Source organism: Hibiscus syriacus, unplaced genomic scaffold (genome assembly GCF_006381635.1).
Source record: "Hibiscus syriacus cultivar Baekdansim isolate YM2019G1 unplaced genomic scaffold, ASM638163v2 tig00000916_pilon, whole genome shotgun sequence".
NCBI classification, from domain to species: Eukaryota; Viridiplantae; Streptophyta; class Magnoliopsida; order Malvales; family Malvaceae; genus Hibiscus; species Hibiscus syriacus.
In genome coordinates this window covers 2,768,442-2,785,000 of record NW_024061833.1, presented here as the reverse complement: position 1 = coordinate 2,785,000, position 16,559 = coordinate 2,768,442, and the positions used below count along the sequence as shown (strand labels likewise).

The following is a 16,559-nucleotide window of genomic DNA, read 5'->3' as shown; positions in this document are numbered from 1 at the left end:
TAGCTTGTAATTCTTTGATTCTATCTATCCATGATGGACGAAGGGTTAATTCTACACATAAAGAACCATCATCATTCAATGACAACCTAGCATCTAAGGCTCGTAAGGCTGCAAACATCTTTCGGCTTAAAGCATCTGCTACCACATTTACTTTTCCAGGATATAAATCTATAACAACATTATAATCTTTCAAAATTTCTATCCACCTCCTTTTCCTTAAATTCAACTCCTTCTGGGTCATCAGATATTTCAGACTCTTATGATCTGTATATATATAACATCATTCACAATACAAGTAGTGGCGCCAGATATTCAGGGCGAATATCACTGCATCCATCTCCAGATCATGTGTAGGATAATTTTTCTCGTGTGGTTTTAATTGTCTCGACACATACGCTACCACTTTACCCTCTTGTATTAGTACACATCCCAAGCCATTATGGAACGCGTCACTATAGACCATGTAGTTTTTACTAGACTCCGGTTGAATTAATACTGGAGCTTCTGTCAAAATCTTTTTCAGTATATCAAAACTTTCTTGACATTCAAGGGTCCACAGAAATGTTACACCTTTTCTTATCAACTTTGTATATGGTATAGCGATCATCAAAAAGTTCTTAACGAACCTTTGATAATAACCGGCAAGTCCTAGAAAACTGTGAACTTCAGATACATTCTTGGGAACCTCCCATTCAAGGATAGCTTTTACTTCCTGAGGATCCACTCGAATTCCTTCTGCAAAAATCACATGTCTGAGAAATATAATTTTATTCAACCAGAATTCATATTTGGATAGCTTGGCATATAACTTATTGTCTCGAAGAGTTTGCAAGACTATCTTAAAATGTGCACTATGCTCTTCATTTGTCTTTGAATATACCAATATGTCATCGATAAACACCACTACAAATTGGTCCAAATAAGGTTGAAAAATTCGATTCATCAAGTCCATAAAAGCATCTGGTGCATTTGTAACTCCGAAGGGCATCACAATGAACTCATAGTGGCCATACCTCGTTCTAAATGCAATTTTTGGAATATATTTCTCTTGAACTTTCAATTGATGATATCCCGATCGCAAGTCAATCTTAGAGAAGACTGAAGCTCCCTTCAACTGATCAAATAAATCATCAATTCTAGGGAGATGATACTTATTCTTAATTATTACTTTATTGAGTTGTCTATAGTCGATACAGATACACATTGATCCATCATTCTTTTTGACGAACAATACTGGAGCTCTCCATGACGAAACACTCGGTCTTATAAATCCTTTGTCTAATAACTCCTACAGCTGAATCTTTAATTCTTGCAACTCTTTTGGAGCCATTCTATATGGTGCCATGGAAATAGGCGCAGTTCCCGACATTATCTTGATCTGGAATTCCACCTCTCTATCTGGAGGCAAACCCGATAATTCTGTAGGAAATAAATCAGGAAATTCTCGAACTATGGGAATTTCCTCAATCCCCTTCTCTTTAGTTCTCACATCCAATACATTCGCAATAAACCCCTGACATCCCTGCAGTAATAGCTTCTTTGCTAACATCACAGAAATAACATTTGCCAATGGATTCAATCCTTCACTGAATACTGCCACTTTTAATCCATATGAGTTGACTAACGTTACCCTCTTTAATCTACAATCAACATTTGCATGATAACGGTATAACCAATCCATTCCCAAGATTACTTCAAATTAGTCAAAAGGTAAGCCCATCAGATTAGCAGGGAATTCAATTCCCTGAGTTCGTATGGGACACCCTCGACACCTTCTATTAACTCGAGCACTGTGCCATAACGGATTCATAACTGTAACTTCATTACTGGTGTCTTCTAATGGAATGTTTAATTCTTTCACTATCTTACTATTAATGTATGAATAGGTAGATACCGAATCAATCAATACCATAACACATCTATTCCCACAGTAAAAAGGTACCTGTTATAATTTCTAGATTATCCCGGTATTCATTGGTTTTGAGGTTATACACCCGAGCAGTGGATCGAACCTCCTGTTGAGTAGCAGATTCTGTCAGATTTCTTCCTCTACCTCTACCTCTACCTCTACCTCGTCCCCTCTGAGAAATTGAAGCAGATCTTTCTAGTTGGATTGGCTCTTCGGTCCTCAAAGAAGAATCCCTCATAAAATGCCTTGTTTCCCCACATCGAAAATAAGCTCTTATTTTAACTCTGCATATGCCACTATGATTTCTCCCACAAATCTGACACTGTCTAACTTGACTCTATTGTACTCGCCCTTCACCAGACCCTATAGATTGAGTCTGACTGACTCTCATCTGATTTGATCCTCTAGCAGAGGATGACATTGATTCCGACCTTGCATGAGATCGAAAGCCTGAATCTCTACCTCTCTTGGGCGGTGAAAAACTCGATGAAACTCTAGTTCTTTTGGATGGTTGGGATCTTTACTCCCCAAACTGCTCATTCTGAGCTCTCTCTAGAGCTTTATCACAGTTCACTACTTTTTGGAATGAGGACAAATTCAGTACAATAAACATCTCTTTTAACCTCGGGCGCAAGCTATCCACAAACCATTTACAGGCATTATTCTCTGTAGGCACTAGTTTCGCTGTAAAGCGACTTATTTTGTTAAACTCTCACTCATATTCATACACCGTGTGGTTCATTTTCTTTAAGTTCAGAAATTCTTGCTTCATTTGTTTGATAAACTGATCCCCTATATACTTGTGCCAAAATTCTTCTAGAAATAGAGACCATGTCACACGATCACTTGTCATCCTCAATGTGACATTTGTCCACCATATTCTCGCTTGCCCACGAAGCATGGAGACTACTCCGTCAAGGTTCTTCACATCAGAACTGTGGAGTCCTTCTAACATAATCTTCACGTCATTGAGCCAAAGGTTCGCAGCAATGGGACCTTCTTCGATTTTACCCTGAAGCTCTGGAGCTCCTAAACCCTTCAACTCCTTTACAACATTCATTTTCGGAGTTGAAGTAGCATGAGGTTGGAAACGCGCCAATACCACGTTCAACGTCCTGAAGAATACATCTTGATCAGCTACAGGCACTCCAGAAGGTGCGTGTTCTTCACCTTGTCTGGCCAGGGCAGGTGAATTACTGCTCTCAGCTAATCTCTCATCTCCCGCTTCACTTAGGGAGCTATCTTATCCGAACATCTAATAAAACATAATCAAATATCTATATTAGCTAAACAACATACTCATTACTCTTATCAGATCAGAAGTTCTTACTACTATGTTGGCATGTACACTTTTTATGACACTTTGGACTTCGGTTTATGCCAAGAATCAACTAAACTGTAGCTCTGATACCATTAAATGTAACACCCCTAACCCGTATCTGACCCGAATACGAATCGAAGGTGTCACATTGACTTTTCAAAGCTTTTGCTTTTATAAAACCATCATAAATTTAAAACTTTCATTAATACAAAACTATAATTACATTACCGAGTTCAAAACATTACACCTCGATCAGAGCGTACATACCATATGACTCTATTTACATGCCAACCCATATAAAATATAAATTGACATACTATGTAAGGTGCTTCTGATATGATCTTCAAATAAGGATATACTGATCTGCTGCTCCTAAGACCGATCTTCTTGCTTTTCTGTACCTACGTGTAAATCACTTACACACTAAGTTATAGACTTAGTGAGGCATAAATCTATAATAATGCATCTATTATGTATATGAACATGCAACATAACATTCAGAATTCCATATCAATTCATATGATTCGCTATAAACAATATTGATGCTATCACATATAATGAAATACACACTTTTCACATTATTTATAGGCCCATGTATATACTGAGAACTTAAGGTATTCGAGTACATAGAGGTTGTGCACATCTGCTGTCGCCACAGCTCGTATAATTCTCACTGAGTGACATATGAAATTGTCCTGAAGGATCTGTGAGTATATCCCGAAGGATATATGAATTGTCCCGAATGACCTATGAAACCCTCGACTCTTGGCATGCCAACTATACCTATAGCTCTCACATTACATAATATGGGCATTAATATTATATTTCATATAACTATGTACTTGTATCATTTCCCTTGTAACCATATATATTATTTTTTCTATCACATTTCCCATGTACATATAACCATTAATCTCATATCATGTAATATAAGTATTTGAGTACATTCACATGGATCATGTATCGAATCGTATGTCAACATATATAACTTATGCATGTTTAAAGACTATAATGTATGCATGTTCATAACTACCATACTATGAAATTAATCTAGGAAATAGACTTATCACAAGTCTTAATTCCTTTGAACTACATCTCTAATATGCACTCACCTTAGCCTTGATGCTTTGGATTGATCCTAATCCTTCGATTGTTCCGGAACGAGATTACGTTTAGTATCTACATAATCATATATGGATCCATATCAAATGCCTAAACCTTGTAACTTGCTTCTAATAACTTAAACAAATTTAAGGAATCACTATTTTATTTTTCCTTTAGGGGGTATCGATACACTACTTAAGGTATCAGTACCCTCATGGCATTCTGTGATTTTTCGTTCAAGGGGGTATCGATACCCAACTGGGTATCGATACCCTCAATACATTCCGTGATTCTTTCGTTTGAGAGGGTATTGGTACCTGTTGAATGGGTACCGATACTCCTAGCCTAGAAATGCCATTTTAAGCACGAAAATCACTCTCTTTTCAACTCAGCTCTTTATATTTCACCTCGTTTAACTCCCTAACTTGCATACATATACTTACACTCATTCATACTCAATAATCTCTTCTTTAAACTCAAAATCCTATCATTTCTATGATATTTAAGAATCACACTTAATTCCCAACATGTTCTAATTCACATTCTAACACTTCCTATTCCTTAATTCCATTAATGAGAAGTCAAATTTAAGCTTGGAATCTACTTAATACTTTCATATCAAGATTTCACTTTTCCACTTCCTTTCTTTAATCATTCCTAACTCCATCATCTTGTTGTTTTAAAACAAATTAATTTTTCCTTAAGCTTAACTATTGTCTAATGGTCATAAATCAACCATAAATTCATCAAGAATTTTACTAACAAGATATCTTACCTTTAGCTTGGGTCTTCACGTATGGAGAAAAGAAGAGAAGAAGAGAACTCTTGAAGCTTATTTCCTTCTCCACCCCATTCCACGTGGAAACATATATAACCATAACAATTAAATTATTTTCCTTTATCAATGTCCATTTTGTCCTTCACTTTCTTCTTCTTTACACTTCAATCCTACACAATATTTCCCGTATAACTCATTAAACTATTCAATTATTCTACTTTAATCACCAAATTCTGAAACTTTATAATTTAATCACTAACCCGATATTAAGGATGTTACACCGGCAGACAAAAATGAGGCTCCATTCAGGAGATAAAACAAGAACTAATTCATGTTGCATACATCTTAGACATACTTAAGAGCATAACATTTATCATTTTTTCGCATACATAATTTTTGTCGCTTTGGAGTCAAGTTTTAACTTCAGGATGAAAGATACTCGATTCAAAAGCACCTTCAAAAATTGATGGTGGTTGCTTAACTCAGTGACGGGGAGCTACACCTTAACCAACTTGACCTATGGGAAGATCGACAGATCTTAGAATCAACTTCAGACGGGTTCGAGAGTCAATTCAGAACAGATCTAGTTCATCTTAACTCAACGACGAGTGACTAGTTTCCAGTTAACGTTTTCAAACCATATTTCAACTCCACGACGGATGATATCCAACTGGCAGAATATACCACTTGGCTTTCCCATGAAGGGGAGTCATCTAAAGAATTATGATCGGTTTAGACACGCGAAGGGAGGCCATCATTCATTTAGAGGAAATTTACAACATAGCTTGAGTCGAGAAAAACTGTCTGTCAACAAACAACTTTCCAGTTCACGTTTCGAGCTAGATTTCAACTTCACGGTGAAAGATATTGAACTCAAGACGACGCAACCTATTCAAGATTGGATTTCAACTTCACAACGAAGGATATCCAACCCAAAGCCAATTTGGTGAAACACTATAACTCGAGATTGGATTTCAACTTCACAATGAAGGATATCCAATTCAAAAGCTCAACTTCACAGCGAATGAGCCATCAACGATTTCAACTTCACGAATGAGGATATCATGCCCAAATGGATTGACTTAGTTTCACAACAAATGAATCATTTGCAGTAATAGGAGGTTATCTATCATCCTATTACAGTATAGCTCAAGGCGAGAAGGGCTATCTGTCAACAAAAAATTGTCGAGTTTGATTCCATTCAACTCGATGACTTATCAACCGTATGGTAGTAGCGAGGAACTACTTTTCGGTTGAAGTTTAAACCAAGGTCTTTAAGTCAAGAAGAAGATATAGGGCAATCTCTCAATCTAGTACAACATAACTCAAGGCGAGAAGGGTTATCTGTCAACAAAAACCTCTGAGTTCGATTCCATTCGGCTCAAGGGTATATCAAATTTACAGCATAGCTTAAGGAGAGAAGGGTTATCTGTCAATGAAGACTTTCGAGTACGATTTCATTCAACTTGAGGGCGTATTAACCACATTGTAGTAGCGAAGAACTACTTTCCAGTTGAAGTTTAAACCGGAGTCTTTAAGTCAAGAAGAAGAACTGAGTTAGTTGTGTTTTAGTGATAAGAAACTATCTCCTAACATCTTAGTTTAAGTCGAGAAAAGCTATCTTTTAATGAAGACTTTCGAGTTCGATTTCATTGGCATATCAATTGTATTGTAGCAACGAAGAACTACTTTCCAGTTGAAGTTTAAACCGAGGTCTTTAAGTCAAGAAGAAGACCTGGGTTAGCTGTGTTTTAGTGACGAGCAACTATCTCCCAGCAGCATAGCTTAAGTCGAGAAAAACTATCTGTTATTGAAGACTTTCAAGTTCGATTTCATTCAGCTCGAGGGTCTATCAACACATGGTAGTGTCGAGGAACTACTTTCCAGTCAATTTTTCAAACTGAGGTCTTTAAACCAAGGAAAAGACCAATATTGACTATGATTTGGCAATAAGAAGTCACCTTTCGATTCAAATTCCGAACCTCGATTTCAATTTCATGAAGAATGATATCATTTCAAGACTGACACAACTTCGCGACAGAGGAGTCATCCGCAACTCAGTTTAACAGGGAGTTATTCCTAATTGCAATATTAGAGTCAATTTTCAACTCCATAAAGGAGGATATTAGACTCAGGGACCACCCCTTTATACCGAACAAAAAATGTGTCATTTTATCTTTGTCCTATTTTTCGTTACACGAAAAAGGACAAAGAGGGGCAGCTGTAGACACTCATTTTCGTCCGGAGTTTTTTTATATAATAATATCATATAGTTTTTGAAAGAATTTTTTTTTGAAACATATAATTTTAAAAAAATCAGGTTTTGAAAATATATATAATATATAATTTTTGAAAACATTTTGAAAATATATATATAATATATAGTTTTTGAAAACATTTTGAATATATATATATATATATATATATATATATATATATAATATAGTTTTTGAAAACTTATATAATATATAATTTTGAAAACATTTTTAAAAAATATATATAATATATAGTTTTAAAATATTTTTGAAAATATATATTATATAGTTTTGGGAAATATTTTTGAAAAAATATATAATATATTATTATTATTATTTTGTTATATATTTTTTATATGTTTTATATTATATTTTATTTTATTTTATTTTATTCGGTCCAGGTCCAACAAGGGTGTGGGCTACCCGACAGGGTAGGTAGGCCTGACCCAGTAAGCCCACCCGGATTAGGATTTCAACATTTATCAAAGCATCGTAAGTATGACAACCGTTGGATCAGATCAACTGATCCAACGACCCACAATAGATCAGGAGACTAGGGTTTGCTAAACCCTAAGATATCATCACGCCGCAGCCAGATTTGGACCATCGGAACTGACCCAATCCAACGGTCAGGATCGGCCAAACGCTCAGGAATGACCTCCAAACAGTTTTCGGGCAATGTAACAAACCAGAACGCGCCAAATCAATGGTTAAATTTTGGGGAAACAAACAACTGCCAAATCGAAGCAAATAACAACCGATAGTCCCCATGATTCTCGGCGAACGTGGGAAATAACTAACCGAACACAATCACCGGAGCTGCACCATCCCGAAATGATTGGCAACCACCATGTTATGGTGGAGTATAAATACCCCAAGAACATAACCAACAACCGGGGGAGCAACACAAAAACGGGCAGCAAAACATCAATCGAGCAACTATACACCAAAAACACAAACGACAACTAGCACAAAAAAAACCCGAGCCATATACAGTAAAAACACACAAGCCAAAAATCAAAACAAAAGCATAGAGATTTGTCTCGAGGAGGGTCATCGGAGCGTAGAAGCATTACCGGTCGACGAGAAAAACGAAGAAACCCCGACGAAAAAGGGGTAAAAATCGAAACTTTTTTATTTAGATATTCTACGTCGGAGGAGGCGTTTTTAGGAGGTTTTGTGTTCGGATTTCACTTCATGGTGTTGTGGGGAACGTTTTAGGGGAAGCTTGTTTTTTTTCAGCCACCAGAGGCGGCGATCGGAGTGGCGGAGGCATTGCTGAAGTATGACCTGCGACTCAGCCGGCTGTCGAGGAAGTGGAGAGCATTTTAGAGGATTTTGAGATTTTTTTTTTCTGGTTTGGTGAAAAATGATTTTTTTTGGTTTTTTTTGGCTATTTATAGCCAAGGGACCTTTGTGCAAATAGGAGATAGTTAAATTATTTTCGCAGTTCCTCAAGTTTTGATGTGTAATTCATTTTAGTCACCTATTTCAATTTTACCTCCGAATTTTCAATTATTTCAATTTCATCCTTCGTTATATTTGTTATATTTTACGATTTAATCCCCTAACATTTTGTTTTCTTTGGCAGATCACTGTCTAATAGTAATTCACGCCATAAAGATATAATTAATTCAATTCGGTCCTTTTTTATTTGTTTTTTAGCATTTAAAAAAAACATTTTTCTTCCTTTTAATATTTTTTCTTCTTTTTTCTCTTTTAAAATTTAACATTTTTTAGTTTATTTTTTTGTTTTAATATTTTCTTTATTTTATTTTATTGCTTTTCACTTTTAATATTGTTGTATTTAACCTTTTTTTCATTTATTTTAACCTTTTTTATTTTACCATTTAATATTTATTTTGACTTCTTAGGGACAATTTTAACTAATCAAAGGTAAGTGATTTGAATCGAGTATTTAAATTTTAATTTTAATTTCAATTTTCGTAATTAAGACAACCGAGAAATTAAATATTATCGAAAGGGCAGTTCAAGGGTGCTAATCCTTTCTTGACTGTAACCGACTCATGAATCTGACATATTTCTGATAAAACACAGATCAGGTAAGATGGTGTCCGATCAACCTAAATATTGTTTTTAAATGATCGGTAGTGACTCTAACATTTTTTTCAAGTCGAAACCCAATTCTGGGCCCACCCGAAAGACGGTTGCGACAATATTTAATAGGGAAATCATAAACAAAACTAAGTTTATGATGGATAGGAATAAATACGATTCGATTTTATTTTTAATTTTTTTACCATCATCTAATTTTGATTATAATTTCTTAATATTTATTTTAGGTTTTGAGTTGTGTATTTGTTTATAATAAAATAATTTCATTTTATGATTTTTAATATTATTTTGATATTTTTTAAAAGTTCTTTTATAAATATCTCTTAAAAGTTTAATTTTTTAAATAAATAAAAATGATTAATAATTTTTATATAGTAATTTTAAGTTATTTTTACTATTTTTAAACATAAATATTTATTTTTATATTATAAAATAATCTTAAATTAAAAAATATTATATTCGAATAACCGTAATTTGTAAACTTCTGAATCATAAACCTGCTAAATAAAATGATTTTCAGTTAATCATTTTTTGTTGCTCAATCCTAATGATGGGAGACCCCCAAATTTTCTAGTTCAATTTCTCTTTAATTCCTATTAATTTTATTGTATTAATCTAGAATGGTTACAAGATAATATTTGTTCGAAAGACTATTAATTATTTGACAATAAACGTTCAAACACCTCACAGAAGATGCGTTTGAACTTTAGAGTTCTAAGATAACAATATCCCTTTAACCATTGAAATACCTTTAAATCCTATTAATTTTGAAATAAATAAATTTAAGTTATAGTCTTACCTTTTATGGCTCAATTACTCTTTAAGTCTCTATAACTTTTCAAATAAGTGATATTAAACTTAACACTAGGGCTATAAACGAGCTGAGTCGAGTTCGAGTATTGTTGAGCTCAACTTGAACTCGAAAAGTTTAAAATTAGGCTCGACTCGACTCGAAAACTCGAGAGCTAAAAATTATCAAGCTCAGCTCGAACTCGAAATATAATATTGAAACTCAACTCGAACTCGAACTCGAAAAGGCTCGAACTCAAAAAAAATCAGGAGCTCGATTGAAGCTCAATTTTGAGTTCGATTCAAGCTCGAACTCAAACTCGAATTTGAATCTTAAAAAATCTTATATTACATTTAAAAATATATTTTTAAAAATTTATAATTATCAATAATGTATTTTTTAAAAATCTAAAATTATAATGTAATATTTTTTCCGAGTAGCTCGCGAGCTTTTCGAGTCGAGTATTAAGTAGCTCATTTTAGCTCGTTAAGAATTCGAGTCGAACTCATTTGATTCGAGTATTGTTTGAGCTTTGACCGAGTCGATCTCGAGTAGCTCGCATCTGTCTCGTCTCATTTACAACCCTACTTAACACCCCCAAATTTTCTAATTTAATTACTTTCTCCATCAATTTTGATTTAAATATCTTCTAGGTGTTTATCAATTTGAGAGAGAGAGAGAGCTCAAACCCATGCATTATTGATTTATTGTATGCGTCCCAGATGGTTGAAAAGGGTGAATATATATATATATATATATATATATATATATATATACATTGACTCGACTCTCATACATTTACCTTTCTCCATCAATTATTGGATGGTTCATGTCCATGGTTTTAAATGCTATGTTGCTGCACTCTTTATTCCAAATTTCTCCATCACCATTTGCTTTTTTGGCCTTAGGGTTCCATTTCTATCCACAACTCAAGGGAACCTGTTCCCTCTTCATCCCTTTCTTGGGCAGTGATGGATTGGAGTGGGATGGGTAAAAACAGTCTGTCTCTTAAAATTTTAAAGTAATATATATTTTAGATATTTTTATATTTTAATTGATAATGTATTTTTATCCTTAAAATTTTATAAGTTATCCACTTAACCTGACATCTTATGTTGGTTCCTATCTACGAGGATAGATATGAGTCTACGTCTATGCAGCAGAAGATGAGTTGCCAGGCAGCAAGTCTTACTAGGTTTTAATTTTGTCTACTTTGTATGATAATGATAGAATATTGAATTTGATAGGAATATAAAAATATAAATATTCTCAAATATATTTGTTATATAACGGTGATTAAACATCACAGCAATAAGAAAATAAACAAAAACGCATACACTTGTGTACAAAATCATAAACAAAAAAAAAATTAGGTAGAAAAGAAAAAATTCATTATAATTGAAAATAAATTATAAAATGAATATTCTTAAATACTTTAAATTTTAAAATTTTAGTTACGTATATAATTGTATTAGTTTGACAGTTTTCAGATTCATCACATATTTTTATTCTTTCTTTCATATTGTTTTCTTTGACCAAGTGGACTGCATCATATTATTTTTAAATCAGATCAAATATAATTCGAATCATAAATTTTAATGATATATAAAATATAACTTTTAAAATCTTGAACTTATTTTTCACGTTTATGGAACATAAGCTATTGCCGACAACTATCTTATACGTATAAAACACCTACATACTTTAAGCCCATTTTTTGTTATATTGAATTAGCTTGGACTTTTTGACCAACCTTTATTTTTGTCCATTTTTATTAGTCCTTGAACTAATATAAAATGCGAAATCAATACTCTAATATAATTATATTTAACTTTTTTATATTTTAAATTTTGATCATTGTTAAACCAATTATCGCTAAATTCATTAAATATAAATGCTAAACTAATCATTCTTTTTCTTAATAATTTGAGATAATCACAATATAATATCTGTTTAAAAATCTTTTAACCAAATAAAAATACAAATACATCTTATAAATATAAATGCTCGAACTCAAGACCTTTAAAATATCATTCTCTTTAACACAACCTTACAATCATTCCAGACTATTCAAAATAAATATTTTTAACATGACTTGATTCAAATTATCTACACGACAGTGCAATCAACTTTCGTTTGATTATTTATCCAAAAAAAAAACTTTCGTTTGATTAAAACATTCCAAGTTCCAACGATGAATCAAAATCTACTCTTCTTAACCAATAAATACAAAAGCAGAGTACTCAATTATAACCCAATCATGTTTCATTAAGCTCGGTGTTGTGATTCTTTACTCCATCTTGATCTGCCCTATGCATTGTGGTTGGTAATAGGTAATATCATAGCCTCAAATACTAAACACTTGCTTCTTGAACCAAATAAAGAAGGTTTTCTGAAATTAGAACACACACTTCCAAATTAAACGGTTAAATTAACCCACAAATCATCATTTCCTAATTGTGCACTTTTTATCGTACTCAACTACCCATCATTAGAAAGATTTGATATTATATTAATCAAGACTCCACATCAAGCAATGGTATACACTATAAATAAATATCTTGTTGAATCGGTTCGAGCTTTTTAGACAAAAAAAAAACGATAGTTCTAATTTCAGGTCCATATAACCCAAAATGGTTTTCTTTGTAATGAATAAATATCAAAGGTTCTCATTTGGCTAGATATGCAGACTATTCATTAGGCAAACAAGGGTTTAAAAACCCTAGAGGGTAGTATCTTTTCAATTAACAAAGTCTACAAATATACATATGTTTGTCACCATCAAAAGAGGGCAGTACACAAACTGGGAAATGAATTCAACGACAATAGGTTACAAATAATAGGTTCTTAACTAAAATGATGGAAGCCCCCGTTTTATTTTTATGAACTTAATGACAGATTAAAGAGAAAAAAATATAGAGGGTTGCTCGAGAAAATCTAAGTACAGGAAGAAGAAGAACACCCAAAGCACATTCACACAGGAAAAACGAAGAAAAGAACAGAGACGTAGCATACTGCTTAGTCGAAGTCCCAAGGGAACTTCGGTGGGGCTGAATTATTGGCGGTTGATGTAGATGTGGATACCGGCGATGAATCGAATGTCTCCCATTTCGTGGTGACTACGACGGACCCCGATGCTGATTGCTGCTGCTGTTGCTGGTATTGTTGGTGTACAGGCAAATGGGAAACTGAATTGCTTGATTGCTGCTCTTGAATTGGTGCCAGTTTTTGCCCGTTAAAACGCCTAGATTGCTGCTCTTGTACCGGAGCTAGTTTCCGAGCATTTGAATGCTTATTTTGATTTTGAGTTTCCGTTTGTCCTCCATTGGTGTTAGGCATAGCATTTTTGATCTTCAACGTATCCAATGTTTCGACATATTTTTGAACTCTTCTCACCTGCTACAACAATGGCAAATGAATACATGGTTCTTTATACTATCAAAAACAAAAACCAAAGCAAATATACATTTCAGGTACCTGCATTTTCCTTTGTAATTTGACATCTCCATCAGCCATAATCCCATCTAATTTAAGCAATTGATTCATCAACTGCTCAATCAAACTAATCACATCTTTCTCTGCTACTTTCCCACCTTTAGAAATGATCGTTTCAAGGGTTGACACCTAACACGATATCCCGTAATTACATAAATTCAAAGCACAAATCATGAATCTCATGAGTAGAAGAATTGAATAATGTGTACCTGAGAAGCAAGACTATCAATTTCCAAGCTGATTTCAGAGATAGATTTAGAAGCTTTCTCCATCTTAGCATTCTTTCTCGTCTCCAATATCCTTTTCTCTTGACTAATTGGGTCTTCGGTTAAAACGAGTTTCGATTTGTCCTTCACACCAGCCATGTCGAGAAACGCGTTGGAATCCCTCTCTTTGTCTTTATACAACAGCTTCTGGTCTTGATGGTGTAGTCCAGTTGGCCCTGTCAACATCTTCTTCAACTCCCCTGACACACACTCAAAATTAACCCAAACTCAATAACTTAAATTTTAATTAACCAAATGATAAAAGAGTTTGATAGTAATTCACCGAATGTAGCTTGAGAACTAATGCTGATTTCATGATAGATGGAACGGTACTTGACTCTAACTCGAATAGTCGGTGGCGGGATGGAGTTTCGACCGGAGTCCTTTTGAACCAGCATGCCTCCAGGTCTAAGCTCCCAATCCTGAGCAACCGGTTCAACGCCACCGCTAAAAGCAGAGCCTCCTCCATTCGTCACCGGCGACAGCCCTGTCGCTTTAGTCTTCATTCTCATCATCTTTTCTTTTACTAAAAATAAAGATAATGAATATTTATGAAGGCTTGTTTTAGATCTCAAGAAAAGTCAGCGATCTGTATTTTTTCACAAAACGTTACGTTTCTACGACTCCGATCCCAGCATTATAGGATCCCAATTCCTACGTTCACGCGATTTACAAATAAAATTAAAATGAAAAAAAGAAAAGAAACGGAAACTCTTCACCTTCACCAGCAATGGCGTCTTACCAAAGGCAATGTAAAGAAGAAGAAAAAGAAATGAAACGCAAAATCTTCGATTCTTTCCCCGCAAACTCCCAGATCTCTCCAAGCGTAATGTAAACCAAAAAATAAATCTCCAAATTCACTAGCGTAAAACAAATGCTTCCAAGAATCTGTGATTTTGGCCACTTCTCCGAGAAAATCACAGGGAAAATATACAATCAAAAGGAAACTGAAACCTTAACTTTTTTCAGAATTTTATGTGAACAGGTCTTCCTTCTCTCTCCCCCTTCGTTGAAGCTCTGGAAAACTCGCGGAAGAAGAGAAGAGAAATTGAATAAAAAAACGAGTGGACAGCTAACTCAGCTGCTGTTGTGACTTAAGAATCAACGTTATTAATATAAAATATATATAAACCCGCAATGAGAAAATTATTTCATTTTTTTAATACGTAAAATTGATTTGAAAAAGGAACAGTTACAAACAAAGGAAGCCGCCAAAGCGTGTAAAATTCGACGGGGAAAACAGACACGAAATTTAGGTCTTTCGGTTTTTACCAACTCTGCATCTGGGATAGTGTTCGTCTGCGACATGGTTTAGGTAATGAAAGTATGGGATTGGATGCTGGTGGTTAGACACGTATGGTATAGAGGGGTATATTAGGGTTACAATAGTTAAATATTATAAAATATATATATGAAGACTGTCGTAACCGGTTTTCGTCCGGGCACGAAATTTTTATTTTGGCGGGAAAAGTTATGTGAATAAATGGTTTTTTAAAAATAATTTGGGAGTCGCCATCGGCCTTTTGGGTCAGGTAGGTCGAATACCTAAAAATCATCCTTTAAAAGAGTTTTTAAGAAAACATCAGTTAAAAGATAAACTGATCTGCGTTTAACCAAAAATTCGTTCTTTTTAATAATAAAAATGGATTCGTGGTCGGTTACGTTTAGGGAAGGATTAGCACCCCTACAACGCCCAAAATTGGTACTTTATTATTGTCTCTATTAAAAATTCAAATATATTTAATTTATAATTCTATTATTTCAAAGTTATAATTATATAAAAAATATATTTATATATAAAATATAAATAAAATATTTATTTATTTAGAAATATCAAAAAAGGACTTCTAGGTGCCTTAAGACAACTCTTTTCTTCGATATTAATAAAGAAACAATTAATAATTTTAAAACAATAGGATATTTATTTATTTAAAAATATCAGAAAATGGATATCCAGTTATTTTAATACTGCCATTTCTTAATATTGAAAAATAAATAAATATATATTAAAACATAATTATTAAAAGTAATTTATGAAATATAGGATTTTAAATAAAAATAAATATATTATTTATTATATATATATATATATATATTTATTTTTATAAATAATAATAATAATGAAATAATAATTAAAACAATAAAAAATAATAATAATAAAATAAATAATGATTAAAATAAAAGGAAATAAAAATATATTATTAAAATGTAAAATATTAAAAATCATAGTAAAAAAAATAAAAACTAATGAAATTAATGATTAAAATGTAAGATTATAAAACTAAAGTTCTAATTTGAAATATTATAAAACTTGAGTGCTAACAGTGTGATTTAACCATAATTCATAATACGGGATTAAAATAAAAATTACTAAACTATGAGGGACTAAATTTGATATTTACCTTAAATATATATGCTGATAAGGACTAAATTAAAATAAAATAAAATTAAAAGACTAAATTAAAATAATCAGAAATTAATTTCAGTGACTAAATTGTAATGATCACAAACTATAATGACTGCGAATAGGGTTTACCCCTAATAGAAATTACACGCACACGCCTC

General features: G+C 33.3%; 1 protein-coding gene across 1 annotated transcript; it reads right to left on the bottom strand.

Moving 5' to 3' along the window:
* Positions 1 to 12,930: 12,930 nt before the first annotated feature.
* On the bottom strand, positions 12,931 to 15,073 carry LOC120118139 (BAG family molecular chaperone regulator 1-like). Its single transcript, XM_039138269.1, has 4 exons — positions 14,278 to 15,073; positions 13,938 to 14,194; positions 13,711 to 13,857; positions 12,931 to 13,629 (listed from the first exon to the last, which is right to left on the bottom strand). The coding sequence occupies exons 1-4, from the start codon at positions 14,507 to 14,509 to the stop codon at positions 13,252 to 13,254; spliced, it is 1,014 nt and encodes a 337-aa protein (XP_038994200.1). The 5' UTR covers positions 14,510 to 15,073; the 3' UTR covers positions 12,931 to 13,251.
* Between the last annotated feature and the right edge of the window lie 1,486 nt (positions 15,074 to 16,559).